General features: G+C 50.0%; 1 protein-coding gene across 11 annotated transcripts in view; it reads left to right on the top strand.

Annotated features, from left to right (window-relative positions):
* The window catches only part of SNX29 (sorting nexin 29), a 499,996-nt gene that overhangs the window by 119,051 nt on the left and 366,795 nt on the right, over positions 1-14,150 (top strand). For all 11 annotated transcript variants that reach the window (XR_006963587.1, XR_006963584.1, XR_006963586.1 and 8 more), the window contains 2 exons: positions 2,060-2,123; positions 4,188-4,316. Coding sequence is in view for 7 of the 11 variants with exons in the window: in XM_047087507.1 (XP_046943463.1) it covers positions 2,060-2,123; positions 4,188-4,316 (193 nt within the window). In the remaining 4 variants the exon portion in view is untranslated. The remainder of the gene's footprint in view (positions 1-2,059; positions 2,124-4,187; positions 4,317-14,150) is intronic.

Genomic DNA, 14,150 nt, shown 5'->3' with positions numbered 1-14,150 from the left:
CCCTGGTGAGGTCGTGGGCCTCAAATGCTTTGCCGGGGATGCTGGCATTCTCATCCAGTCCTCCAGAAGGGAAGTTTCTAGAACTCAGGGCGGCGTGCTGCATCTTCCCTCCATGCCCCCGGACTCTGGCAGGGTCTCTGTCTGCTGGATTCGGCCCTCCTGGTGTGCTGCTTCTTCCGTCTCCCCACCCCCGTCCCTTGGAGGAGTGCCCCTGCCCCCCTGGCTCAGTGACCAAGCTCACACCGGTCTCCGGGCCTTTGCATGTGCTCTTTGCCATGTGGCATGTTTTTCCTCCATGTAGCAGCATGGCCGGCTCTGCTCGGAGGGGCCTTTCCGGAGCACTTCGTGTGCAGTGACACTGCTGTCCCCTCATTTGCCCTTGGCCTTGCTTTCCTTTCCTCTTGGCATCCCTGACCACCCTCAGTGCCGTGTGCCTGTTGGCTGGATTGTCTCCCCTGCTAGAGAGGAGGCCTCCTGCAGGCAGAGACATGGGTCTGTTCTGGTCACTTGCCCTTCACCAAGAAGAGTGCTTGTACCTCGTACGGGCTCAGTGCCTACGTGTCGACCCAGTGATCGTTTGGGGTCTTCCACACTGACCCCTCAGTGACCCAGGACAGGGACACCTCAGACCTCCCTCCTCACTGACACCTCACAGGGTCCACTTTGTCCCAGTACAATGCACAGGTTTCGTACCATCAGAAGCTTGATGGGGGAGTCAGGGTGATGACCGCCTACTTGTGTCCATGTGGTGCCCAGGGGACTGCTCTGCTTTTAGAGACAGGACGGTCTCTTTCTTTGTTGCCACCTCATCCAAATGGAGCAGCCTCTAGAGCTGAGGAGGAGCCTCTCTAATACCTTTCCTTCCTTTTCTTGCCCTGAGCCCCGGACCGTGGAATATCCTTTTCCCTCCTGCAGCCTGAGGACAGCATTAGTCCTGTGGCCCCATTTCTTGCCTCTGGGTCTTTGGCGGGCGTCTTTCTCCCTGGGCATTCTGAGTATGAGGGGACCCAGAGGACCCACCTGTTGGTCTCCCCCTCCCCCCCCAACTTCTCTTTCCACTCCTGCAGTTTCTTCATACCCCGGGAGCAGGGATGGTGACGTGCATTTCTTAGATGTGCATAAAGAATTAAATGAGATAGTGCCAAGGGCCCTGAACTAGAGCTTGGCAAGTCGAAGGATTTCAATTTTAACTAAAAGGAAGAAACCAAAACTCCTATCTCTTTCCAAAAGAGGATTTGAAGTAGCGTCTTAAGATAGCCTTTGCAACGTGCCACAGGTTGTGAGTACTTTGGCCCGAGGTGGAGATACAGGTTGGAGAAGATGGGCGGGGGAGGGTTAGGGCACATTGTGGTTGCCACATGGATGTGAGCACTTCCCCGATGGGCAGTTTTGGCTGGGAGCTTCCTAGCAGCCAGTCCCAAGGGGGGAAACCATTCACAAGGTTTGTCAGGGGTTGAAAAACAAAACAAATCCAGAAGGTCTGGGTCTTGAGATCTGAGGGATAGGTGAAGGTGTCCAGAAGAGTAGCCCCCATAAATAATTACGGACTGTGCACTGGACAGGCAACCCCTTTACACTGTCGCCTGTGTACGAACTATAGAGAGCCGTGTAGGAATAGACCAGATCTCTTCGTAAACTCGGGTAAGTATTTGTAGGTCTGCGTGGAGCCCTATGTCTCTCAATCGGCTCTTTCTCCTCTGTTGATAAACAGCTGTAACTGGGGGTGGGAGGGATCCTTGTTCAGAGCGGATGTTGTCCAGTAGCAGGGACTCGGAACAGCGAGTTTAAGAGCTGCAAGGCCGTCTCGTCCTGTAGCAGCCGACCGAGGGGAGCCCTCCAGGCTCCTCATGTGGCCCTGTCCTCCCGTTTTCGTGGGGCTGAGAAGTGATCAGCTTGGGCCCGTTGGGTCTTGCAGACTGTACAGGAATTAATCTTGAAAGGGAAGAGGGGAGCTCGTCTAGACAGCTTGCCCTCCATAGCACTCGATGCATGTCTGTGAGGGGACGGCTGTAACACGCAGGGTCTGCTGGTTAATGTCAACCGTGCTTTCTTCCCTCAGACGAACTGCGCCAAGCCATCGTGGCCATGATGACCCGGAAAGACGAGCTGGAGGAAGAGAACAGGTAGCCTGACCGTCAGGCCTGGAGGGTCGTCTCTCCGACGTCCCACCTGGGGAACGTGGGGGGTCCCAGACGGAGGGAAGCGTGCTTGGGTGACAGAATTGTGATCGGTGGTTCCTTTTAGTATGAGACGAGCCACTTTACTGTTGGCAGGGGATGAAAACCTTACGATCCAAGCTCTACCTTGGAACAAACTAAAAATTTGGTAAAGCAGTCTTTTAAAAAATTTCTCTTGTAAAAGAGCCTCTGGGATACAATTCACACATTACATCATCGACCCACTTAAAGGGTACAGTTGTGTGGTTTTCGGTGTTTGCGGACATACACAGCCATCACCAAGGTCCGCTTGAGAACGTTCTCCCCTCCTCGAAGTCTTCCTCCTTCCCCCCTAGAGCAGTCTTTAGAATGATCTTCATACGGAGAGCCTATCTTTCCGTGTTCCGAGCATTCAGACACTTAGTTTTCTCGAATTGGGGGTACCCAGGGCAGGCTGGAATCCGGCCACTTGATCAGAGTAAGGCCCCCTGCAGATGGAGAAAGGAGCAGGGCTCTGTTCGTGTGTGGTTTCCCGTTGAAACCAATGGTAGATGGCCACATCGTTGCCATCTGGCTGCCTTGAACGTGAACTTCTCAACCGCCAGGACCTTGTCTTGGCTACAGGGTGGTGGGTGGAAGGATTTGCCCGCAGTTGTCGGTGAGGCTTCTATGAGCCTGACAGTGTTGCGTCCTGGGGAGTTCGGGCAGGTGCCCACGTGAGCCTGCACGTGCGGGTTCCTGGGGCTTTCTCACTCTTTCCCTCAGAGTAGGAATTCGGTGTCCGTGGTGCCAACCCATCACGGACTGTCCTTTTTAAACCTCCTCTTGGGCCCTGCTTCCCAAGCTTCTTCCCCATCCTGTATGGAAACCCATAAAAGCAAACAAGCATGATTTCTAAAAACAAAAGATAATTTTTTAAAAAAGAGATCTTTAGACAGCACGATTTTCCAACTAAAATAAGGAGGGGCTTTAAAAGGAGGGGCTTGTAGACATTAGAGCATTGTTTTTCCTTGCTGCAGCTGGAACTGTTCTCTTGAAAGAAGCCATAGGTTTTGTCTTACCTTATGAAGAAAAATAGTCCCTGTCTGTTAATTTCTCCTTTCCAGAAAACAAAAACAAAAACCACACCATGTTTGTGTTGGGGGGTTCCGGGCCCCAGGAAGGGAATTTTCTCAAAACCCTGAAGGAACACAGGCCTCAGAGTTGAATGAGCGACAGGGCTGGGTGCGTGCCAAGCTCACCGCCATCCCTGTGCGTCTATCCTGGTATCAGCTGGCATGTGTACAGATTTAGGATGTTAGGTGCCCCAAAGTCAGTACATGTTTGCCAGAAAAAGCCATTTGAGGTCCACGAGACCATCAGAACCATGTGTGGCTCAATCCTCGGCGGCAACCTGTGGTTATTTCTGGAAGAGCTGCCATCTTGTTTGCTTTGCAAGACCAAGGGTGACCAACAAATGGACGTATTTTGGAGGGCGAGCTCCCAGACATAGTGTGAAATGGGATCCACGTGATGTCTAACTAGACCGCTCTGTAGAACGTTGTATCTGTCTTTTTCACCTGGTGATGGCAGGGGGCAGGGTTACAGCGTACGTTGGGGCAGCTTTGGAGTTGAGGGTGGGCCTCTGTCGGTATTCCTCACGGATGTCTCAGAGGACACGTGTGGCCTGTCCTGGTACCCGCTCCTGTCTCTTTTCTGGAGTGACTGTCACAAAATGGTCTCCCTTAATGTGCCGCCCCTTTGGGTGGGATGCCTTGAAAGGGGCTTGCCTGGGATTCTCTGAACTCTTTGTCTCCCCTTGATGGGCCCCTCCTACGGGCTGTCGGGGACACAGATCCCGGGCCACGTCCTCCTCCTTACTCTGAGGCCCTTAAGCCGAGTTTGGGATCTCTGTAAATACCCTGATGCGAGATTCCAGTTTGCGGGGGCCCCTGGAGAAAACGGAGGGGTTAGGACTTGCGTAAACAGCTGTGTTCTGGCCCAGTGGACTCTGCCGAGGGCATCTGAACGGATCGGGCCCCCTCTTCCCAGGTCTTTGCGGAACCTGCTCGACGGTGAGATGGAGCATTCCGCTGCGCTCCGGCAGGAGGTTGACGCGTTGAAAAAGAAGGTGGCCGAGCAGGAAGAGCGGCACGTCACGAAGGTCCAGGCGCTGGCAAGGTAGGGGGGCGGAGGGCCCGAGAGGCGGGCGTGGGCGGCGGCCGGGTAAGAACCCAGGCACGGCCTTCACTGGCGCTTGGAATGAAAAAAAAAAAAAAGAAAAGGAAGAAACCAACGGAAATCAGCGCGTTTGAAACCTTCATGTAACTTTTTGCATAAGTACCGAATGATGTGTGTGTCCACGGTTCAAAACGCGAGGGGCAGTAGGTAGGGCTAAGTGATTCCCAGCCGCCCCTCTGGCCCCCCCTGGAGGCGGGCCGTGGGAGCGATTCTGGAGACGCTCCTTAGCTCCATGTGGCCACTTGGTTTCTTCTTTTCACCTCCTCCTCCCTCCTCCCTCCCCCCTTCATGAAAAGTGGTCGTGTATTGTACAGTGCACTCACTTGGCCTCACGGAGCTTGTTCTGTGTGGGTGCACGGGGGCCTGCCGGCTGTGTGAAAGCTCGTGACATTTCTCGGTCTGCGCCAGAGTTCATCCGACCCGCGTGCCGACTGCCAGCCATTGGAGGTGGTTTGTGACCCTTTGCTGATAATGGTGTTTGTAGTAATGCCACAGTGATTTGCGTTTGTGACTTGATTCTCCTATGACTATATTTATTGGAAAAACTACCAGAAGTAGAATTGCCGGGTCCAGGTGCCGTAGTTTTCTAAGGTGAGTGGAGGGCACCTGTCCCCTCTCCTCGGAGGCTGGGCCAACGTGTACCCTGGAACAGCAGCCAAGAGGCCTGCTGCGGCCCGTTTGGGCCCGAAGGGGCCGCGTCCCCCCTGTGGGTCCCCGACAACATCACCGGGAAAAAGTGGCCCTGACAGAATTTTCGTCTGCGTTTTCCTAATGAAGAGTAAGGTTAAGCCTCTTCTTGTTAAAGAGCCATTTTATTTCCTTGGCTGTGATTTAGTTTATATTTCATTAAAGAAAACTCAGAATCTCCAGTCGGATAAAAATGTGGATTTTCCTGAATTTGTCCACGTGCAAAGATCGTTAGGTACTCCACTTTGTCAGTCTGCTTCTCTGAACCACTTCCATTTCATGTTAATGACTTACATGCCCGGATGTGGCCTTTCATTGAGTTAATGTCCCACGTTAAAATAACTCCCATTTGTTGGACATTTGAGTTTGGGTTTGTTGCCTTTTGTAGGTAAGATAAGCAGTTCATTGGTGGTTCTTTAAAGCTACTTGAAAATAAGACCAGGGGCACGTGGGTGGGTCAGTCGGTTGAGCGGCCGATTCTTGATTTCAGCTCCGGGTCATGTTCGGTTCCTGAATTTGAGCCCTGCATCGGGCTCTGCCCTGACAGCCCAGAGCCTGCTCGGGGTTCTCTCTCCCCATGCTCTCTCTGCCCCTTCCCTGCTTGTGCGTGTGTGCTCTCTCTCTCAAAATAAATAAACATTAAAAATAAGACCAGGAGGGGGGGTTGTCTGGGTATGTAGGGGAGTCCAGAGCTTGGTAACTGATAGCAGCATTTACTGCCCTGGTGCTGCTGGGTGATGTGGCGCTAATGGAGTTGTTCCATACATGTCCTTGAGAGGTGGTGCCATGATCCCGTATCTAACTTTAATTAGAACGTCTTCATGTTTTACAGTGACCTCTCAAGAGCATCCGACAGTTAAAGGACTATGATGAGTCCAGTCCTAGGTTTTCTCCCCTGGACCACCATTTAGCCTGGCCACGCCAGGAAACCGTGGTATCATTGTGTTTGCTTACAATAAAGGTTGGCGTCTATAGAGACTCTGGTTCTGAGCCACAGACAGACTTCTGTTCTCAGTCGTTCTTGGATTGTGCCAGGAGTCGGCTTAGCCTGGAGTCTCCACTGAATCGCTTGCAGATTGTGTGTTTCTGGGTGGTTTCTTAGTGGGAATGAGTGTGCATTTCCTCGTTTGCGAACTAGGATGGTCATATGCAACAGACAGGACAAAATGATTGTATTTGAAAGGATGTGAGGCCCTAGACACAAGCGGTTAGGTGTATTTTACAGTAAGTGTGTTTCAGGACCTGATAATTCTGGGGAGAATTTTAGCCCATGAGTGGAAAAGAAAAGCTTTTATTTTCCCCTCACTTAAGAGAGGGTGTGAGTGGGGGCACCTGGGTGATTCAGTCGGTTGAGCGACTGACTTCTGCTCAGGTCATGATCTCATGGTTCGTGAGTTCAAGCCCCACATTGGGCTCTCTGCTGACGGTTCGGAGCCTGGAGCCTGCTTTGGGTTCTGTGTCTCCCTCTCCCTCTGCCCCTCCCCCACTCATGCTCTGTCTCTCTCTGCCTCGGAAATAAATAAACACTAAATTTTTTTTTAAAAAAAGAGAGGGTGTGAATGGAAGGAAGGGAAGGAGAGAGGAAGGGAGGATCTTAAGTAGGTTCCATGCTCAGTGCAGAGCCCCACATGAGGTTCGGTCCTATAGTCCTGGGATCATATCACTTGAGCTGAATTCAGGAGTCAAACTCTTTTTGTGTGTGTGTGTGTTTATTTATCTTTGAGAGAGACAAAGAGAGAGAGAGTGGGGGAGGAGCAGACAGAGGGAGTCACAGAATCCGAAGCAGGCTCCAGGCTCTGAGCCGTCAGCACAGAGCCCGACGTGGGGCCCAAACCCACAAACCACCAGATGGTGACCTGAGCCGAAGTTGGATGCTTAACTGAGCCACCCAGACTCCCTTCAAGGTCAAACTCTTAACTGACTGAGCCACCCAGGTGCTCCTTAAATTCTTTGTTTTCTTAGCTGTCAGATGAGGATAAGAAAATCCTGTACCTCACCGTTGTTGCAGGATTAAATGAGAACCCATATGTCGGCTCAGTAAATGTGCCTCATAAATGCTCAGTAAATGTTACCATCATTTTTCTTTAGTACAATAATTATATTACTAAGAAACCTTACCTAATCAAAACCTAAATTTTAATGGCAGTGGTGCAGAAGGAATTAAATGCTAGGCTCTTTCAGACCCTAAGAAGTGAAATTATTTCTGCTGTATATATTGGAGTACTCAGGGTGTTCGTGTGGATGTGTGTTTTACTGGCTCTGAGTGTGGTTGCACAAGTGAAAAACCCCAGAACAAATCCAGCATTTTATCACATTCCTTTTTGCTCAAAATTAATGGCTTTCCTTGGTGCTGTCGTGGCTCAGCCAAGAACAAGGTCATTAAACCAGCCCAGTGCTTTTAGGGCCCCAAGCCGCTGCTCAGTCCTGAGGTGGACGTATTTACCGTCAGCAGCACGTCAGGGCATGTGAATCTCCTTCCCTAAATGATTGCCTTCCTTCCTACTGAATTAAGAATGCTCAAGTGATGAGACAGGTGTTCACAGGAAGAAGACCTTTCCGTGAGAACTGCCTGGGAGAGAAGCAAGTGACCTGGGTTGTTGGACGCTTGCTGGCCTGTTTTCTGTTTAGGCTCATTTTATTAGGTAGCTTTTGCTGTGTAAAAAATTATTTCTAAGCTTGGCCGTTTAAAATGCAAAACCAGGGTCCTCTACAATTCTCGTGGGTTGGGAATCTGCGAATGGCTCAGCTGGGAGGTGTGGTCCGTCAGAGTCCATCACAAGGCTGCAGTCCTCTGATGGCTTGGCTGGGACTCGGGGGTCCGCTTCTGAGCTCACTGGTGTGGCCGCTGGTGAGAGGCCTGTGTTCCTGCCACAAGGGCCTCTCGAGTAGAACTGCTCACAACACAGCAGCTGGCTTCCCGGAGTGAGTAAGCAGAGAGTGAGAGCACCTCCCCCACCCGGAAGCCACGGTGTCTCTTGCAACCTAACGTTGGGAGTGAGACCCTATCAGGTTCACTGTTCTCTGTGGTCCCAAAGGTCAACCCTGGTTGAGTGTGGGAGGAGTCTACACATGAATGTGATGACCACGAGGCAGGGGTCGTTGGGGGTCAGTTTGGAGGCTGCCCTCCATGCCCACCAAGATTCTTTCACCCCCTGGGGTAGACCCTATCCCAGTCTTTCTTGGTGGGTGTGGTTCTTCGTTCCCGTTGTGTGTGATTCGGTGGAAACGACCCTACCACTGCCCAGCTGGGTTCTAGAGCAGGGTAGGTGGACCAGGCCTGGGCAGCTGGCTTGTTCTGTTTCCTGGTCACTGTGATTGGCTCACAGAAGGTCATGTAGCCAGGTTGATGAGGTCTTCTTGAGGGCCTTCTTGAGAAGGTTATACTATAAGCCAGGAGTTGTTGGGTGCAGTCTTTGCTGCTACGTGGGAAGATCCTGACCCCAAATGGCAACAACATAGTGAAAAATGGAGACAACCTGGCAGGTTCTAATGATAGACCTCGAGCTCCTGGATCCAGCCTTTCCAGAAGCTGTTGTTCTTCTGGACTTGGCAGTTACATGAACTAATACGTTCCTTCTGTTACTTGGGCCTCTTTGTAACTGGTCTTCTCTGTTAACAATCCCGAGCCCTATCTGACCAGGCTTCTTTTTTTGGATAATAGCGGATTGGAATGAGTTGTGTTTCCTCCATACCTAAGTAAAATCGCTGCCTTAACCATGAACCTGTTAGGTCCGTGAAGAGATGCGCATCTGGTCATGACTGTGGAGGCCACGTCCTGAGGAGAACCCGGTGGGTTCATGGAGCCCTGCTCAAGGCCTTGTCTTCCTGTGTTCCATCAGCACCAGCCCCACTATTACTCTTGGTCACACCTTTACCTCCTGTTCCGGACGTTTGGTGTGCGAACAAGAACGTGTAGCTGGTTGTGTGATGGAGCCATTCCCTTTGCACTTCGGAGCCTCTGGTTCCTCGTCTATTGAAAATGGAAGAGGTGGTGGGTGTGCCTGGGTCCTCTCCCTGCCTCCCGTGGGAGGATGAAAAGCAGGATGCTGTGTGATGTGTCGTAGTGATGGCTGGCGTGCCAGGGCTGTGTCTGACCCTTGGCTGGGGAAGCAGCGCAGCGACCCTTCCCCTGGCTGGGCCACCTCGCACATCCTCACGTCTCCCTTTCCCTGTCTGTGAACTGACGCATGATAATCTTAACCAATGTCACTAAGCTTTTGGCTGTAGGGACCCGAACCAAACTAGCTTGGATCAACAGGGCAATTTTATGTTGATGTGACTGGTCCCTCTCTTCAGGACCCGGGTTCTTTCGGGAGGTCCTCGCTCTGCCCTTGGCCCTGTGTCCTCTCTGTTAGTGTTCTTGGGCAGGGCCTTGGCACGTAGCAGTAAAGAGGGCCTCTGCTAACGCCAAGCCTCGTGCGGGATCTGAAGAGAAGAGACTCTGTCCTGATGTCCAGGTAGAACATCTTCGACTCCACTGGGCCTGTTGTGGGCAGCAGCGAGCAGAAGGCCATGATTGACTGCCATGCGGCGACAGGCAGATAAATCCTGTCTGTTGCACTTTGGCCTAAGTTGGTGGGGACGAGGACATGAGCTTTTTTGCTCCTCAAGCCCTGAGCAGAGCTCCAGGCTCCTTGTAAATGCTCACTACGTGGTCCCTGATTTCTTCTTAGCTGGCGCATTGGCCATGGGTGACTACAGATGCCGAGGCTAGAACAAGAGCTTGCGGGTTCTTCCCTTATCCCAGCTTCTCCCTGCAGTGAGTACCTCAGAGCCTTTGGCCTCTCACTGGCCTTCATTTGACCTTCAGCTCCTCCCGGTGTGATTTTTGCCGCCCCGTGTGCCCAGCGTCCCTTTATTGGTCTCTGTGGGGCTGCTGAGTAGTTGCCTGCTATGACAGTGTCCTGTTGGTGGCCAGAACTGTACTACACCATCTGTAAGGGAAGGGCTGGATGAGGATCTTGGGAGCCTCGATCCTGTCATGCCACTCGCTGTCCCCTGGGAGACTTTGATTGGCTTTCTATGAAGGCTTTAAATCTGTTTCTGCCCTAAGTCTGTCTGCCTTTTTCTCATTGTTAAATTAGAAAAATGAGATGAATATGTTTTTTGTGGAAAAGGACACAATGTGTCTTCAACGTCCATCTGAAGGCATTGATGGTTTTGTTTTGTCTTAGCAAGTCTTTATTTTAATTCTAGTTAACATACAGTGCGATAGTCATTTTGGGAGTAGAATTCAGTGATTCATCACTTACATACAACACCCAGTGCTCATCATATAGGTGCTGCCCTACCCACACTGATGATGTTTTTAATCCCAAGAGTCCAATAGTCAGCGTTGAGAAGGTCACACGCAGGTCCTACGTCCTCTTTTCTGTCTTTCCTTGGTTGGATCTTAATGTCCAGTGATAATTTGACCTCGTCAGCAGTCACCGAATCTTGTGGACTTGGGGTTCTCAGGCTCTAGAAGAATCTCTATTCTTTTTTTAAAATAAATATTTGGGAAAAAATTTTTGATAAGGTCCCCTTTACTGCAATGAAATGCACAGTTACAATAACCTATGGATGGGAGCTAATTGTTTAAAATTGAGTATAACTCCCTAACTACTATGAAGGAGAAGGCTGAGGAAAGTAACATGTAATAAAAGGTAGATTTCAATATATTATTGGCCGGGCATGGCTTTGATGGAGAACATGATGCGGTTGAGTGCTTGCACCTACTTACAACGCATTAATTTGGTTTTAAAGGCAGTACGGTAAGAAGATCACCAGGCATTCTTGATAAGAACAGAAAATGACAGAGCACAGTGTACGTGGGTGGATTCTTGGGTAAAAACTAGTATGTTGTGTGTATGTGAAATGAATTGTAGACTCAGACTGTAGATGAACGTTTCACCCATGTGAAGGGTCTTAGGACAGTTGAAAGGACAATGGGATGTAGGTTGCTCTAGGGTGTGGGGCTGCCTTGGCCACCAGGACTGCTGGTGTCTCTGCCCAACCCCCCCCCCCCGCCCGCCCACCATAGTCACCAGGGGGGCTTTAGAAACACCAACGTCCACACCTCTAGGAGGCATTTCAATGCCACTTGCAAATGTGCCATCACAACTGGGTGTTGAAGAGCCTTCTGGTCCATTTTCACTTGCTTGAGTCCTTGAGAGTCCTTAGCCAAGAACTAGACCATGACCACACTGAATTCTCTGTGGAGCCCCCTCTGTGTGTGCCAGCCTACTCTGGTGCTCTTGTCCCTCACTTCCCCTTGAACACGACGCTTGCTTTCCCCAAGGTCGCTGGTTCTTATACTTGGCTGAGTCGCATTAGCTGAATAAGGTGTGCTCTTTGTCATTCTCCACAAGCCCTTGTCAGCGGCTGACAGTCCTTTATGACTTACCCCGGAGCAGCCAAGGAGAGTTAAGTGCATGGGGTGGAGCAGGGAGGAGTAGAAGACGCACACGTCGGGGCTGGAGACAAGATGGTCAGGGGGAGCCGGTTTCCTGAAGTTTAATGCTTCCGAAATTCAGTGAAGGATGGAGTCAGAGACCAGATGCAGCTGGCTGTAACCTGTAGGTGTGACAATGGAGGGGCAGATATATAGATATCTTCATATATATGTGTGTATGTATATATACATATGTATGTAAAGATTTTAACCTTTTGGCTGACATTTTTGCTTGTATTCCAGTAGATTTGGCTCTTCTTAGCAGGAAGCGTAGTGTAATGGTCTGGGGCAAGTCTTGCATTGGAGCCCTCCTTCTCAAGGTCAAGAGTAGGGTAAGGTGAGTGAGAAACTCCATCTGAAGGTCGTGCAAGTACTTTGGCCACTTGTATTGTGTGATTTCGGGTGGTAATTGTACCCCTAATGCTTCTCATGTAGAAAACTGGGATAATCTTCTCACTCTTACAGATACTATTCAAGAGCTAATGAATGAAGAGGGCTAAGCGCAGTGAGTACCCTGAGTAAGTACTTAGGAGAAGCCAGCCATGGTCGTTAGTGTTTTCGTGGAAGTAAATTATGCCTCTGTCCAAGCTTGCAAAGAGTCCTTGTCTGGAGTTAATCTAGCCTGATGTTGCTCAGATGTAACTAACTTTCTAATAAAGAATTCTTGGGGTTGAAGTGCTAAATGCCCCGCTTAGACTTGGCTGTATATTACATTCACCAGGGGAGCTTTGAAAACTGTGTCTACCCAACCCTCCCAGAGCTCCCCCCCACCCCGTCCCCTAGGAAAAACCTGTCCACGCTGCCCCTCCAGACCAATTACGTCCAAATCACTGGCAGCAAAACCCACCCTGCCCCAGTAAGTAATTCCAGGGTGTAGCCAAGGTGGCTGGTGGTGGTAGAGGTTTAGAGCAGCCTTCCTCAAACCCGAATGTCTCCACCAGTGCCCATGGCGATCGTGGCTGGGTGGGGCCTGTCAGCAGGTGTCTCTCACAAGCTCCTGGTGCTGTTGATGCCTTGGGTTCCTGACCCACACTCTAAGCAGTAGGGATGTGAAAGGGGTAGTTCTCTGAAACCACCTGGGCTTGTAGAAAGCTCAAGGCTCTTGTGATTGTTTTTTTTTTTGTTTCTTTCAGTGCCAAAGTGGGAGTTAGTTTTGTTTGCAGGTTTTTTTTTTTTAATGTTTATTTAATTTTGAGAGAGAGAGAGCAGGGGTTGGGGAGGGGCAGGGGGAGACAGAAGGAGACACAGAATCCAAAGCAGGCTCCAGGCTCTGAGCTGTCAGCCCAGAGCCGCATGCAGGGCTCGAACTCACGAACCGTGATATCATGACCTGAGCCGAAGTCGGACGCTCAACCGACTGAGCTACCCAGGCACCTCTTGTTTGCAGTTCGAAAACTAGAATACTTTGATCCAGTACAAGAATGATTTACCATTCCCATTTGCCATTTTTGCTTTTGCTTTTATTTTTAAGCTAATGATGAGAATACCATGTAGGTTTGCTTTTGGTGGGTTTTGAAGAATCTGCATTTGAGCTTTTAGTTGAGCCCAGTATCCTGCGCCTTGATTTGCTCCTTTGATGTGGAATTGGATGCTTTCATGTTCAGACGCATGCAGGTGGGATGCCAGGGCAGGATTCTGCCGTGACGAGGCAGCTGGAGAGTTCTTGAGAAAGCTCTGGTTTCCATGCTTTTTTTTTTTTTTTTAAATCACCTTTAAATTGTAAAAGTACCATATGCTCAAATGGAAGAGAGCATCCCAAATCTCCCGACACCAGCCTAATGATGTTCTCCCCACTTAGTCCATTTCAGTACGATTTGTACCTGGTTCTACCACCATCAGTGTGTGCGTGCATTTTTTAATAACATTTTCTTGCGCTCCTCTGTAGACTTCAAATTATGTTTAGAGATCTCCCCCTCCCCCAAGAATATAAAAATGTACAAATTGTAGTCCTTAAGTCTGAGACTAAGAGAGGTTTAAAGAAGAAAATCCTCTGGACGCAATTACCGTTCATGTCTTTTATTTATTACTGATGAGGCCCTTTATCCCAATTCATCTTATGTATGTATTCATTTTACATAATTCAGATCATTCTGAATCTGCAAGTTGGTCTGCTTTGAAAAGCAATTAGCATCCCATCATGCAGGTTTCCTCACGCTGTTCACTTCTGTGGGCATCCCTTTCAGAGGCCGTGTGGAAGTCTGTTTGGCTTTGGCCTTGTTTCTCACACTATTTCCTTAACCATTTCTCTCCACTCTTTTCCAACACCCACACCACCCCCCTCCACTGTAGGAGTAGGATTTCTACTAATGTATTTTTTGGTAAAGCTCTTTAAAGTCCTTAATCTAGACTTCTAGAAGCTGAGTTTCCATGTTAGAAGGTATCTGTAAAGCCCTTGCTCCATAGGGCCAAAGTCCTTCCCGGGAAAGAGGTGTCACCTGATAGCCCCTTGATGATAGGTGGAGGGCCTGCCTCTTTGTCCTTTGTGAAGGCTGTGAAGGAGGCCGCCATATCTGACCAAATGGTTTCCACATGGGCCAGTGTTCGGCTGCTTCTGCTTTTCTGAGATTATAGCCTCGTGTCTCACTTGTTTTCGCCTCTCTCAACTTCTTTCCTCTGTGTGTATGGGCAGGAAAAGGATCGCTGGGCAAAGGATA

The sequence above is a fragment of the Lynx rufus genome, unplaced genomic scaffold (genome assembly GCF_022079265.1).
Source record: "Lynx rufus isolate CCGP_SWC_20201006 ecotype Redwood Valley unplaced genomic scaffold, mLynRuf1.p SCAF_23, whole genome shotgun sequence".
NCBI lineage: Eukaryota > Metazoa > Chordata > Mammalia > Carnivora > Felidae > Lynx > Lynx rufus.
The sequence above is the reverse complement of the archived record's forward strand: the minus strand, read 5'-3'. Positions and strand labels throughout refer to the sequence as shown.